The sequence below is a fragment of the Micropterus salmoides genome, unplaced genomic scaffold, assembly GCF_014851395.1.
Source record: "Micropterus salmoides isolate LMB-PRFRI ecotype aquatic unplaced genomic scaffold, ASM1485139v1 Ms_hic_scaffold_6, whole genome shotgun sequence".
Taxonomy (NCBI): Eukaryota; Metazoa; Chordata; class Actinopteri; order Centrarchiformes; family Centrarchidae; genus Micropterus; species Micropterus salmoides.
In genome coordinates this window covers 5,453,974-5,469,704 of record NW_024044348.1, presented here as the reverse complement: position 1 = coordinate 5,469,704, position 15,731 = coordinate 5,453,974, and the positions used below count along the sequence as shown (strand labels likewise).

The window sequence follows — 15,731 nt, the reverse complement described above, 5'->3', positions numbered from 1 at the left end:
TCGAATTTTGGTGAACATCAAACTCGTGGAGATTGTGGATGTAGTTCATATTCAGACAGCCAACACTAGACACATTATTCTGTTTCAGACAAAACAGTTCATGAATGCACTGTTCATTTTTTAGAAAATTAAATCGTATCAAATTTTTTATTGATCCTGCTGTCAACCTGGACAAAAAGAAAGACATGAAGGGCTGAATACATCACCTCCTTCCAGCCTCTTTGGAAACTTGGAATTCCCACAATTCGCAATCAAGCACAAAAGTGGAGGAAACTTTCCACACATTAATCCTGACACACATTCACTCAATCTTCCTGCCCTATAACAATCTTAATGACGTTTGAAGCTTGTAATGGGAAACGGGGAAAAATAAAGATAAATTTTCTCTAAATGTATGATTAGGTTACAAAGATCATTATGTAATTTCCCTGAATCTGATTATTTAGAAAGGACCTGATTCCACCGAGAGATGTTTCCACACCTCTCTAGAACTACACACATCTTTAAATACTGTAAGCGGTCATTGTTTCCACCCTTTGCTCAACTACCTGCTGGTCTATTTAAAGCTCTTTGTTGTCACACTTTCCATTGCAGTGCAGTAGATTACAGTACTGACGTAGCGCAGATTAGGATTTGACAGACTGGATTGATGGTCCTCTGGTATAAATCTACTCACAGAGTCTTAAATGTGCGCATGGGGAAAGGTTTCAGGGTCTTTGGCAAAGGTTATAGCTCTTAATGAAGTGTAGGGGGGTCAAGTAATGACCCAGTGCCCTGCTGAAACCATGTCCACCTTAACGCCAGATAGAATCACATTAACATAGAGGTGGACATGGACAGTTTGTCAGGAGATTGAGGCTAAATTTGCTTTTACACAAGGGCTGTTGTCATGTGCAAACTTGATCACTCCGTAAATGGGATTACAGAGATTTATTTTTTAATATGATCAAAATCAGTCACGTTGCAATACACAAAGCTCAGTAAAACATTTTATCATTGATTAATCTGCCAAATTTTTATTTACATTTTAATGTTGTTTGACATGTTAAATTAAGTGATTTTTTCAGTTTTTTTGCTGATTGACTAATTGACTAATCATTTTAGCACTTCTCAAAAGAAAAGTCTGTTCTCCTTAGTTCTGTTTTGGCAAAAATTGCCATTTTGAAAATATAATATTTTCATCCTACAGCACAAGGAAAGGGGTTAGTTAAAGGTAAATAATACATAATTTGGGCTAAAACATGCAAATGAACTGGTACAATGCTTTAATGATAAAAATGTACAATTGTTTTGATTTAAATTATTTGTTACCCACAGAGTTATGTGTGTGGAAGGAACAAGCAAAACAAAATAATTAATAATAAAGTTAATGTGAATTACAAAAACAGAGATAATGCCAGTTTAAGTTTTACTCTTGAGGTTTAAACTTCTGTTTTTTATGTGTTGTCTCTCCTTGTGTTGACCGACAGCTTCTGGTTCCTGAAGTTCATCACCCTGCTCGGGATGTGCACGGCTGCCTTCTTCATCCCAACAGAGTCCTTCCTGCATGGTGAGAAGCTGTTTCCTGTCAGTCTGCAGGGATTCATCTGAAAATGAATTCATACTGAGAATGAATCTGACATTGACAATGGTGTTAGTTGAACTCCTTCTGAATCCTGCTAGAGGGCAGCAGAGACCAGCTCATGATAACGCTCCTCAGGTTGACTCACTCCTGTGAATAACTGGACCATAAATGCCTGAAGCTTGATTTCACTTTGTCTGGGAACAATAAATCTGATGGTGATACATGCCTGATATCAGCACTGAGTTGTGATTTACAACTTGCTCTCTTTATTTCTTTCTCTCTGTTTGCCTCTCCCCCTCTCACTTCCCTGAAATAAATCAAACTATATGGATCATGGTTCTTCTTTTTCTCTTCCTCTCTCCCTCAGCTTGGCATTATGTTGGTGTGGTGGGAGGATTTGCCTTCATCCTCATCCAACTCATCCTCATCACAGCTTTTGCACACACCTGGAACAAGAACTGGTGAGACAGAGGGTCTTATACTTAAAATATTTTATCACTGTGTACATACGTTTAAATTGTGATATGAATCATGACACAGGACAATTCTGTAAAAAATGTAATTGTAAAATTGTAATTTTAAAATGCTGTTTGTCCTGGTTTTAGTCTCAGCTCCACAGTTTCAATTAAAGGAAATCTTACAGCATACAATGTTATTTTAGACAATAGTGTTAGTGCCAGCTGTTTGTGTTTGTGTGTGCCCAATTCCAAAGTGTCCAAGTTCACACAGTCGGGTCCACAAAGAAATAGTTTTCTCAGTTTTGCAGCCATCTAGTGGAAAGTCTGGAACCAAAAAAGTGGAGTCTGTCATAGCAGTAGATTAATACTCTCATTTTTGGAATGAGATGTTTAATACTCACAAATGGGATTAATGTTTAGGTGTCCACGTATTTTTGGCCCATTGATGTAAGAATCCTGCAAATCAAATCCAATGATTTTAACATTGTGTTACGGGGTTAGAAAATTAACCTACTTCTTAGACTAAATTAACTATTGGAGTTGGAGCATAGGGGCGATGAACCGTAGCGTCTCCAGTTTGTATCTGGCACGGGAGCTTTGTTGCTGTACCCCAGCTGTCTGCCTCCCATAACCCTTCCTGTGCTGTTTTTACTGTACGCTGTCATATAAAGGCAAACAATGCCAAACATAATTCAAAATAATTAAACAGAGTTGTTTCACTGCTTGCAAAAAGTTGACATTTTTGGTTCTTATATGACAGTGATAATATAATATTTAAGGTCCCACCCAGCTTCTTATAAATACATATTTACCATATACAGACTCAAACCTGGTTCACATCTGGTGATGACTCATCTTCTGTCCAGCAGAGCTGTGTAAATCAGACTGACTTCAGCAACATCTGTCCCGTTCATCCCAAAATCTGGAACTTTGTTTCTGTTTAGGGCCAGAGCACAAGGAGCACTGAGGTGCCGATGGTTCCTGGCACTGAAGATGCAATTGTTTTTGGAGAAATTATTATTATTTCTACTTTAGTTGATACAAAAATCAGTAAAGTTCTGCCGTGATTGGGCTTTGGCATGGCCGAGGGTCTTTACAGCGCCCCAGACGCACTCCATGGTTGAGATAAAGGTGCTTTGATATTCATGAGATTTGGTGGGATGCTTGCTCTCATCATAAAAAACATATTTCACTTCTTTGAAGAGAGTTTGCCCAACAGGAAGTCAACAATTGTGGATTGCGTGTGTTAATTTGAACACATGTCTAAGGCCTTTAGGATGCTTAAAAACTCACGAAAGTGCACCCATAGTCGGACTGGTAAATATTTCTTTTAGCCTTCAGACACATTTTTGATGCCTTTGGTTTACTCAAAAACCCAAAGAAATGGGCACACACCTACAGCATTGCAAGAATATTCAGCTATTGGGTCCATGCGTGTTTAACAGGCTCTGTAGCGCAAAAAACTCACAAATTTACTAGAAATAACTCAGATTATAAAATTCTTTCAGATGTCCTTATTAAAGACTCTGTAGTCTATAAAAAAGCAGGGTGTGCATCAAAGCTACTTTCACCAACCAGTGTCATTAGATACTTCCTTCTGTTCAAAGACTAAAAGCATACAAATTGGGGATGAAATGCAGACATTTATGAATGACTGAAGATGAATGAATGAAGATGTGTCCCATGCTTTTCAGTGGCTTTGTTGCAGTCCCTCATATCTGCCCAACTGTCTGAAAGCCCCAGCTCTTCTTTAAGTCTCCAGTGGCTGTTTTTTTTCTCATAAATTTACCTCTTTAATCACAGAAATTCTGAGATTTTTCTCTGAATATTATCCCCCTCCCCAAACTCTTTCATTTTTGTCTTTTTTATGGCTCTAATTCACTATTGTATGTGATAGCCAGCTTGTCCCAGATGTTATTTATAATGTCCAGATTTTGCTGTTTTGCGGTCAGTCTCTGTCAGCCACCTCTGAACTCTGCTGTGACATGGAAGAGTTGTGGCTACAACAACTAAGAGGATTTATTAATTCTGGAGCTTTTCCAAGGCAGACGCACAAAAATCCTCTTATTTCCTTCACAGTGACAGGGAAGATATAGGGAGGCGGAAATGTCACCAAGAAAGCAAATGTAAAAATAAAAATGTCACAAGCAGCAGTGAATTATTTCTCCTAACCATACGTGCATCATAATCCAGCTGCAACATTTATCTCATTATCTCTCATCAACTCAAATTCAGTGCTGTCTTTTAGCAGCTTTTTAGTGTCTGTGTCATTGTCACTGGTCTTTGTGCAGTTGCACTTATAATATTTTATAATTTCTTTAGTTGATACAAGATTAACCCAGGGACTCAGCATCACATAGACTGCACCAATTTACATTTTAATTTCATAATTTCTCTACAAACACAAACTTCTGCCATCAGAATAGTGTGAAAGATGCTTTAACGTTGCCTTTAAGAAGCAATTAGGCGCACATGAATTCTCATTTTGGAATGAAGCACTATTAAATCATTCAACAAGGTGCCTGATGTTTTTCATTCAACCAAGTGCAATAATAACTGAGAAAACAATGAGAATTCCCCAAGAATGTTAAAAAAAATCCTAAATTTACGGCAACATTTATTTAATTTTATCACATGTTTTTGTGAAATCAAACTTTCTAAAACTTCAGGTGTGTTTCTCTGTGACACATGCAGCACCCAAGCAGAAAGAACATCTTTGCAGGATGGATGTGAAGCTGAAACCTTTTCTCTGTCCTCTGTGTTGCTATCAGGTTGACCGGAGCAGCAGAGAACAAGCGTTGGTATCTGGCGGTGATGTGTGCCACCCTCTTCTTCTACACTATCGCCACCATGGCCTTCACCTTCATGTACAAGTACTACACACACCCGATCGCCTGCCACTTCAACAAGGTGCTGCTGTGGATCAACCTGGGACTCTGCGGCCTCATGTCCTTCATTGCCATCACACCGTGCGTGAAGCAGAGTGAGTTGATGAGACACTCTTGCATGTCTGTCATCGATTCTCAGCTGTGAAATAACACTTAGTCCATCTCCAGCTATGCAAACATCCCCCTGTTGAAACCAGTGCTGCTGCAGATAATAATTAGATGTAAGCTAATATTATTTCTCCCTTTAAAAACCAAATGTCGACTGCCGGCCTGCTTTGTTTGCACATGTCTGGATTTTATTATTGAAACATACTTCCACCTTTGTAAGCAACTGTAACTAAGTACATTTATTAAAGTAATGTCCTTTATAGGAGTATTTCCATTTTGGAGGAATTTATGGAATCAAATTTCCTTGACTGTAATTCAAAAGTAACCAAAGTAAACAAGTTTTTACTCCACCATGTTGACATGTGGGCTAGAGATACCTGTTACTTTGCAAATTAAGATTTTGTATTAATACACAGTACATCACTGTTGTTGATTCATCTTGTATCTGCAAATGTAGACTTATCAGGAAATGCAAAAAAATTAAAACAAGAAAAATCTGCCTTGTTTCAGCTTGATAATGCAATTCATTTTAAACATTTTGTAAATTTGGCATTCAGAGTTCATTCTTGAACTTGGAGATACAGACGTTAAGAAAACAATCTCACCACCAGGTCCAGAGGTTGGAAGTTTTACAGGATGTACTCTGACCCTGACTTTCTCCCTCTCTCCGTCTCTGCAGAGCAGCCCCGGTCAGGGCTCCTTCAAGCCTCCATCATCAGCTGTTACGTCATGTACCTCACTTTCTCTGCGCTGTCCAGCCGCCCGCCAGAGAAAGGTATGCTAACTAACCAGATCCAGTGCAGAAGCACAATGGCGGATCTCTGGAGCTCCCCTAAGACAGTGAACACTGTGTCTCTGTCCACAGTTAACACTGACACAGAAACATCTAACATTAACACTTAACTTTTCAAGGTTATTTTCTATATGTTGATTAATATAGAAACATATAGTACAGGAAATGAAAGGATGCAACTTGCATTTGCATCAAAATCCTTATATGGAGAATGGGTCATTGGGACCACTGTGCGTGTTATGTGAAAGAGGCTGCTCATTTTAACATCTTTCAGCTCATTGTTTTGGTTTTATAGCCTGGTACTTTAAAGTTTTGGTTTACTTGCCATCATTTCCAGACTTAGAAGGCAGTGGAAAAGCTCTAAAACCACTGTACATTACCTGCACAGAGCCAAAAAGATATAAAGTTAGCAGCTACCTAGTACTTGCTATATTTGTATTATTTGTTTTGATACAGCAAATGTTTCCTGGAATGGCAAAATGGAAATAGGAACAAAATTGATACTAAAAAGACTTTTACTTTGCATAACTCATATTAGCTTCTGCTTAATGTTTTGCATTTTTGTACAAGCTGAGGATCAACATCCATCTGTACCTGATCATTTTGTCCTGCTTAGACTTAACACTGAAGAGCCCCACCGCCACACACAGTCATATGGTAAACATAATGTGCCTTTACCTTCCTCATAATGACTCACCTGTTGGCTCCAAGTAAGACAAAGAGCCTCCACATGACTGAGACATTAGTGCAGAGGCTTGTCAGAGGCCCCTGTCTTATCCAGGGTTTACATCTTAATGGCACACAAATATAGACGTACACACAACGATAATCTGGGATGAGATGTGCTCTGACACGCTGCCTGCTGGGTTGGTGGCCTGTGGTGAGGGCAGACTGGAGGATATTTGTTTCACATTCCTCATGGATTCATTGACAACATAATAACACAGGAATACTGGCAGCATCATTACGTACTGTGTTGTCACACAGCTCGTCCTGTTGAACAGATAGAATGCACGTTGTTTAGATCTGTCAGTAATGAATTATCCATCGGTCGGTTTTATACAGCTGAGGAAAGGTTGAATAACATCAGAGGTTAAAGAAAAAACACACAACACAGTTGATAGATGTTTACAGTGTTCCTCGTGGTGTATTGTTATTCTTGCTGATACTTGGCCGAACTTAGATTGTGTTGGCATGGGCGGATATTTCCACCTGCTACAATAGCTGATTGATTCATCATACATGTAATGTAGCCACAGCACAGTCAGTAACCCCCCCTTTATGACACATATATATATATATATATATATATATATATATATATATATATATATATATCTCACTTGAGAAGTGTCTGTGGACATTTTGATTTTCTCCCGCCAAACTATTGCTGTTGGAATTGTAAATGCTGTGTATTAAAGCTAACTAAAGTTGCTAAAGTTACAAACTTTTCAGATCCACCTTACAAGCCTACAAGGGCCCACTTAGTGCTGGAGTGTGGAGTCTTCCTTTCCTCTCTGGCACTATTGCATCTTGAACGTTTCAGCAACTTCTCCTGATTTCCTTTGTATTTAACATGCTGTTGTCCTCAAGGCTTTCTGTGTGTGTGAGTGTACAGTATGACTGTGTACAGTAGGTGTGTGTAAGAGTCCCGGGGCAGTGCTGGTACTGTAGTAACTTGTTGAGAAAATATGCACTCCGTCTGTTACAAAAACACCTTTTCACCGCAGACTGTGAACCGCTCACAAATCCACACACAGACACAGACACACACACACACACACACACACACACACACACTCTCAAACTTAACACGCTCTGCAATATTTAATTTCCACCTACTGTTGCTAAGTTTCCTTTCTCAGTTGCTTTAATTCAGGGGTTCTTTACCTGTAATGGTATCATCTCCAGGGTTGTGTGTGATAGACAAAGAGATCCAACTTCGTTACTGTCTCTTTAGGTCTTTGTTTCCCTGCCCTGGTCTGTCCCCAGAAGGCTTATTCTGCTCTATGACCTCACCATGACATACACACACAGTCAAACACAGTAATCCTTGTGTTTCTGAGAGGAAGAATTAGTCTGGAGTGCAAATTGAAAAGAGAACTCAGGACATGTTCTCTCTCCCTTAACAACTCTTGACCCGAGTGACTGTGTGTGTGTGTGTGTGTGTGTGTGTGTGTGTGTGTGTGTGTGTGTGTGTGTGTGTGTGTGTGTGTGTGTGTGTATACTTGCAATTACTAAATGGTGAACAAGATTTAAACCACTTTTTGGAAAGTGAGGACATTTTGGCTAGTCCTCACAATTTCAGATGTTTGAAGGTTAAGACTTGGTTTTAAGGGTTGGGGTAGAATAAGGTTTAGGTTAGGGTTAAGCTAAGGGTTAGAGCAGGCATTTTTGTTGCGATTGTTAAGGTAGGGGTCCATTGCAGGCATTATGTCAGTGAGGGTCCTCACAACTACAAGTACAAGGATGTGTACAAAACTTCTCTCAGGAATCCAGCTGAAATAACCCATTGGAGATTTGCTGGTTTTCTGTGTGAGTGTGAGTGTGTGTGTGTGTGTGTGTGTGTGTGTGTTTGGGAGTTAGAGCCTGTGCACATACATGTGCATCTGTGAGCATACAGTACATATTGGTGGATGCTCTGTGTTCACCCTAGCGAGAGGGTGAGTCTATAGTGGAGAGTCCCACAAGGGAAAGTGCAGCTGAGACCCCTTTTACAAGAAAGAAAGGAATTTCCCAGAACACAAAACAAAGGAGAAAGAATGAAGAAAGTGACACAACATGTGACCTTTGTGTCACCTTTTTACTGTGGTGCCGGCATTAAAAAGCAAAAAAGCTGGCTATTCTTTTTATTTACTAAACTGACTACTGTTGTGAGTAAAAGTACAAAAGACTTTATTTAGATTACATACTTTGCATTTCTTGTACCAGGGGCCCCCAGGGGCCCCCAGGGGCTAGGGGTTAAGATGCTAACCATAAACCACAATGTCTCTGGTTTGAATCCAACTAAGGACCCTTGTTGCATCTCCCTCTCCCTCTTTTCCTGTCATCTCTCCACAACTGCTATAGTACACATGAAGTGAATACTTTAACATATTTTGAAGAGATATTTTTAGAGGGTTATTTTGAAATTCAGTGTGATGTTTACTGTGTATAATTTGTAGTTTAAAGGTCACACAGGTTTACGTTTAAATAGGAAAAACTGGAATAGTTAAAATATCACATTTCAAATCAAACAGCTGCATTTTGATTATAAATTGTGCCATACAAATTCATCCTCAGATTTATCTTTAGTTTAGCTTCTTCTTCAACTTATCATGAACAACTGTTTCATCTCGCGCTCACCTGCACATTCACTCCGTCTTTACTTTGAGCTACTCTTTCTAGTTTGGTTTTGAAATGAAAATTATGTTTACATTTACAGAAGATGTGGCTCCTGCCAAATACCTGATGAACTTGAAAGTTGCTATGGGTCGCAGAACTTTCCTCTTTTAGTTTTTGCACAGAATTGTACATTTATGTATAAAACTCATGTTTTCCGTAAGGACTACATAGAGCAGTGATGCTATATGAGGTTGGTCTTGTACATTTTTAAATGTCTGTAGAAATTAAGTTGCCGTGTTCATGTATATTCACACTGGAGTTTTTTCAGAGTCAGTAAAATATGATCATATTATCATCGTATTTCTTGTTTCAGTTCAGCGATTCTGTTATACAGTAAAATAGACTTTATGTCTATTTGTGTTGTAAATTTTCTGCTGGTTTGACTTTTGAAAGCAACACTAACGTTGCACTAACTGTTGCTGAGAAAGAGACGTATAAACCAGCGACAAACTGACAGATAAACCAAAAGGGACATTTTCCCTGAACGATCCAGAGATGAAACTTAACGTGCTGTGTTCCTCTCTGTGTCAGTGGTTTATCAGGGCATGAACATGACCGTCTGTTACCCCAGTGTGGGACAAGATGACATCCAGAATGAAGGCAACGCGGTGGCCATAATTGGAGCTGCCATCATGTACTGTTGTGTCCTCTTTGCATGGTGAGTACACTTTATCTTTCACCACAATGAGTATGCACAGAAATGTCACATAATACATCATATAAAATCCACTTCAATCATAAATTACAGAAACATAAAATTCATGAAATGAAATAGTACAATAACAAAAACATCTCAAAAAGTAAGAATCTAATTTCCCCCCCAGCAACGAAGCTTCCTACCTGGCAGAGGTGTTCGGTCCATTTTGGATGATCAAAGTTTACCGCTATGAGTTCCAGAAAGCCACCTGCTGCTTCTGCTGCCCTGAGGAAGAGGAAGGTTGGTAATGATGCAGTTCACATTACATAATTGTTTCCTGAAAGGTGCTTTGTGTTGTGTTTTTACACCAGTAAGGCATTCATTCAGTAATACTAAGATGGAAGTAAGACAAGAAGGGGCTCCAGGATCAACAAAGTTCTGTATTCAGTTGGTATTTGGTAGGACATCAGTTTGCTTTATGGCACAAAGCATGAAGCTTAGTTTCCTGGCAAGCTTAGTTTTGATTTCCATTATCGTGATGTACAAGTTTTAACTTCACATTAACTCACTTGGTTTGCAAAGACCTGTTGCTGGATCTTATCTGTCTGCAATTCAAATAAACAAGACCAGGAGAAAAGTCAGCATCAAAAGAAATCAAAAGGTTTTATCTTTGACTGGACAAAAAGAAAACTACACAGGGTGTCTATAATTAAATAGCATTTATACATTTTTTGTATATAACCAAGACACATTACAAAAAAAAATTATTTTGTTGCTGCAACCATAACATCATTTGGTGAAATAAATGAGCCAGCGTCTGGTGGCCATTAATAGAACTTCAACTTTTATGGGAGAAAAATTAAGCCTGGGTACATTTTTACATGAGAACCCTCAACAAGTGTAGAAGAAGAATAGAAGTGTTCTCCAAACAAAACTGAATTTGGTGTGCATCAACATACATAGTGGCTAAAGTCAGCCATGTTTGGTTTTGATCACTCCAGTGTATACGGGCTGACCAAGTAAATTTTTTGGTAATTTTCTAAAGTATTTGTGGTTGTAGTAGAGTTTGCTGCAGCTTGCTTTGATGAGAGAAATTCTCACTTAGCTGTAAATGTGTTTTATTTTTTAGCTGAGGAGGAATTTGTGATTGACGACGAGAACAAAGGCTGTCAGAAGGTCATTCACAACGAGACCCTGAGAGTAGCTTACAGCTACTTCTTCTTCCATTTTGTCTTTTTCTTGGCATCGCTGTACGTCATGATGACCCTCACTAACTGGTTCAGGTTAGTTCACCACAGTTACCCCAAGAATTTCCCCTCAGGGTTCAATAAAGTATTTCTGTTTCCTAGTTTCCTATTCAGCACACTTATTGTTTTCAACTAAACACAGACAGTTTCTCATTCATATTTTGTTATTTTTGTTATTCTCCCGGAGAACAATCCAATAGCAGCTCCCGCCTACACTGTGGTAAACGGGACACATAGTTTTGTTATGTTTGCCATTGTTTTGGCAATTGTTAGTTCCACTTTGTGCGATTTGGTGGCTATATGACAATAATTGTTCCATTAATATATTAAGGTTTAAATATTGGAGCATGTTATTTGAAATTCTTTTTGCACTTTTAGTTGTTCAGTTACTTTGAGCTGCTGTGGGAAGGGTGTTAGTGTTTACTTCCCCTCATCCTAATAATTTTTGACCAGTTCCTGGTGTTTATTTGGAGCATGGAGTTAAACTGTGTTGTCCCGCTTCAGCTACGAGTCAGCAGTGTTGGAGACCACCTTCACCCACGGCAGCTGGTCTACCTTCTGGGTGAAGATGTCGTCCTGCTGGGCCTGTGTGATCCTCTACCTCTGGCTGCTGCTGGGCCCTCTGTGTAGCTGTCAGTCTGAATCCAGACCTCGCCGCTCACGCATCAAACGCCGCTCAGGGTCCTCCCGCCATGTCTCTGTCAGCGTCTGACACTCTCTGTGAGGGGCCAGGCAGGAGGGAGGCGGACAGGGCGCACTGTGCACAAGAGGTCAGATGACTCCGAGCCGCCCTGCGGTGCCCCACAGGAGGGGAGTTTCAGGAATGGAGGTCACAGGGGTCAGGGGTCAAAGACTCACAGTGCTGTGAGGACCAATCAGAGGACTCAGTGCCCAGTGCTCTGTTGATACTGTATATGAAGAACTGGAAAAAGTCCTGATGTCACAGGCTGGACACCATGAAATTAAACCATAACAGGGACTTGATTCTGGTTTGGAAACACACGTACAGAATGAATTGCCAAAGGGATCAGAAAGGGTGAACTGCACTCTGTATAATGTGGAAATTACAGTAAGTAGGTGTAAAGATGGACACATTTCTGAATTTTTACTCTTTAGTTAAGTATTATTTTACACTTGTGGCTGTATTTAGACTTATAATAGCATACCAGAGGAGAAATTCTAGATAATACGTGCTGTAGTATTGCTACAGAGGCACATGTCCCAGGAATGTTTTTTTTATTTTTATAAAAGAATCTGCCCTAAAAGAGAAAGCGGTTAGTTCTCTGATCTTAGACAGGTAGTCAATGGTTTTGATAAAATTTTTACAAATCTATACACAAATCTTTCTCACAGTTGGAAAAAGACAACTGTGTAACTTTAAGCATAATGGAAGAGATGGCCCTAACTGACTAACTGATTTCAGTTGCTTACGAGGGCCGATTGCATTACACAGTAAAAACTGAAACAACAACTATCAAAGAAATTAACATAACATTCAGGCTGATCATCCATGCCAGTTCAACTTCAACAATCACTAGTTACAGTACAAGCCTTAAAAATGTTTTTCAACATTTTAAGAAATACACTGCGCCTGGAGGGGAATAACTCTCCGTAGAATCAAGACAACAAAGTTTTACATTTCTGTTTGTGTACAGATTAAGCAAACAAGATATAGCATGTTAATTAGTGAGCTTTAGAGGTGGGGCTTTAGTTCTGAGCAGTGCCAGGCTAACTGTATCGTTTCCAGTCTTTATGCTAAACTAAAGCTAATTGACTACCTGATATAGCCCGATATTTAATGTGCATATATGAGAGTGGTGTCATTCTTCTCAGCTAACTCTAGTCGAGAAAGTGAATACGTGCATATCCCAAAATGTCAAACTATTATTTAGGACTTGTAATAATGAACATATTGCTGCAGCAAATTAGCCGAAATCCCATTTTGAAATCGCCGCTGAAATTACAGTGAATGGAAGTCACGCTGTAGTTACATAGAATAATTGCATGAACTTTATTTCATTTAGTGCTAACAGTTACAAACCAGAAAATGTACATACAGAACAAATTTAATTGCATCCTTTTATATTAAATTATGAAGTTCATCTCGTATACCTGTCAATTAGGCAGCTTAAAGATTGGTTCTTATTTCCAGCCAAAGCCAAAGAAAGATTTGTTCATGTGTAACTACTCTAACCTAAAGTGTCCAGGATGCCGGGAAGAACAGATCCTCTTCCTCAGTATTTTCTCTGCATCTTTTCACAAGATTAATTTTAAATGCTTAGTGACAGAAGGTCTGACAGCGCGAGGCAGCTAAACAGAAATGTATGATGTTCTTCAAAGTTCAGCACAAGAGTTTTCTTAAATTGTGGCAAAAATACTTCGCATTTGACCTACAATCAAGAACAAGTCGCATGCTTGCTTTATGTTGCTTTACAGCACATCATTCACTTCTAAAGTCATTAATAATGGCCAGACAGGATTGATGCTTGTTTACATTTTGTTTATGTCACTCTATTTTAACCAAGAGTGCTCAAAACTAAAGCTTACTTCCAGAGGATAGAAGCTTTCTGTCTCATGCCTTCAGATGAAGTAGTCATGTCTGCAAAACGCTAAGGTTAACTGTGTTGTGAATCTAAAATAGCCCCCCTGTTCCTCAGATGTTCACGTTTATATGTGGAAACCTGGAACTGGTTTCTACAGTGCTCCCCTTTACAGAAGGAATACTGAGCCGAGTGTCTGTGAGGACTTTTCCTACAGTTAATGAACAGAAATCTGGTTCATATATATATATATATACACACACTCACACACACAATGTAGTGTGTCCGTTGTTGTAGATGTGAAATATTTTGTAAATACATTGTTTTCTTACAAATGCTGCTGTTTTCATGTCTGGTTTGTTAAACTGTGTGCTGTGTGATAAATTGTAAAATAGCATACACTTACAATCACTTTACATTAAGAAATGTGGGTCATTATCTTTTTACACTCTATGGACAAATGTGCAAAGAAATTCTTTTGGCACATGCAGATGAGGTTTGAGAGAAAATGTTCAAATGCATAACACAAGGCACAGAAGTTAACTGACTAATAAAGTTGTTTTTTAACATTTATAGTAAAATTAAACTTTAGTATATTTGTAGCTAATCCGTGCCACACAGTAAAATACAGTATATTTAATAATCTCTTTCACTTAAAGTAGACCTGATTTAACACACTGTAAAAAAAAATTAATACCACAAAAAAGCAACACAAACACTGTGAAAGACGTTAAACAAGTGACACACAAGTAATGTGTTATGGTTTAAGCTTATTTTTTATACATAAATACATTGTCAAGCAATATGTTGTTACTATATCGTGAGTGAAATCTAAAAGAAAAATCCACCTCTAAATCCTGATTGCATAATCAGGAGTAAATCAATGTTTTCACTATTAAATTCTGCTTTTCTAAGATGCCCTTCAAGAACCACAAGTATAGAACTTGTCGTATTTAACTGCAGGACAGATAATGATGGGTGATAGCAGAGATATGTATGTTAAAATGTCATTTAAAATTGTTAAAGTTAGAATCTTCATTGCATAGTGGAGAAAGAGACGTGGGAGGAGTATCTGAAATGTTGCTGAAAATTCCCATTTTCAATGATATCCTCAATGTTCCTTAACATAGAGACACTGGAGTCTTTAGGTCTTTAGGTTTATGTAATGGCCATCAGTTATGTTATGGCAGCTCCAGAAAGATGGTCTCACTCTGTAACACAAAATTTTAGATAACTAAAACATTCGCTGCTACACCAACTCTACTGAGCTGCTGTAAATATCTGGGGCAATGAATAACCAGAAACAAGCAGGAAACAAAGTCAGAATGGTGTTCAATGGGATTTAAGTAGCTGTTTAAAGTTTTGAGGTGGATTTTCCTCATTTTATTCACACAAAAATACAATAATATAAAAACGGTGATAGCTGTGGAAAAACAGCAATAACAAAAAGGCCATTTCAGTCAGTGTTCTTCTCTTTGGTATGTGTTTAAAGGTGGGCACAAGCATCCACCTAAAGTGCTCTATGTGGTACAGTAAGCTGGTAGTCATTTTGGTTTTGGTGGAGAGTTTCAAATGAGGCTGAAACTGTCTGTCGACTATCCAACTGTCATTTTTCTCCAGTGACGCCACTCTGGAATCCATCAGACCATCACATGGATCACATGGAGTCTGACGATGTTGCGAAGGTCCAGAACTAAAACAGTGGAAGTGAATAAAGCTTCAGTATGAGCTTCATTCTCTGACGCCCACATACTCACGCAGTGGGTGGTCTCTACACTCATCCCCTCAGTTCTCCTGGCTGTTTGGGTCCTCTGTTGCTGCAGAGTCTTTCGAGCGGTCGCAGCAGTTCGTCCTCTCTGGGTCTGTACGGCACCACGTAGCTCTCCTCCTCCATCAGGATGCGGTTTAACGTGTGCTCATAGTTAATGTGACGACGCACCATCAGTATATACTGTTTCCCCTCCTCTAGGTGGGGGCAGTCACACACATTAGGAACCCACAAGAACTCCCGGTGCTCTAGGCGGAAGCTATTCCGGTAGGTGTGGATGATCTGGACGTCATAACGCGTCTCCTCACCTCTGTACAGCTTCCCAAGGACTTTGCCCCGGAAAA

General features: G+C 39.1%; 2 protein-coding genes across 2 annotated transcripts in view; one reads left to right on the top strand and one right to left on the bottom strand.

The window, feature by feature from the left end:
• The window catches only part of serinc4 (serine incorporator 4), a 21,135-nt gene extending 7,874 nt beyond the window's left edge, over positions 1–13,261 (top strand). Inside the window, exons 4-11 of the mRNA XM_038701386.1 lie at positions 1,470–1,549; positions 1,932–2,025; positions 4,794–5,005; positions 5,698–5,793; positions 9,727–9,853; positions 10,020–10,132; positions 10,962–11,115; positions 11,584–13,261. Of these exons, the coding sequence (XP_038557314.1) occupies positions 1,470–1,549; positions 1,932–2,025; positions 4,794–5,005; positions 5,698–5,793; positions 9,727–9,853; positions 10,020–10,132; positions 10,962–11,115; positions 11,584–11,791 (1,084 nt within the window). The 3' untranslated portion in view covers positions 11,792–13,261. The remainder of the gene's footprint in view (positions 1–1,469; positions 1,550–1,931; positions 2,026–4,793; positions 5,006–5,697; positions 5,794–9,726; positions 9,854–10,019; positions 10,133–10,961; positions 11,116–11,583) is intronic.
• adamtsl5 (ADAMTS like 5) overlaps positions 13,075–15,731 on the bottom strand; it is a 31,041-nt gene continuing 28,384 nt past the window's right edge. Inside the window, exon 13 of the mRNA XM_038701385.1 lies at positions 13,075–15,731. Within this exon, the coding sequence (XP_038557313.1) occupies positions 15,397–15,731 (335 nt within the window). The 3' untranslated portion in view covers positions 13,075–15,396.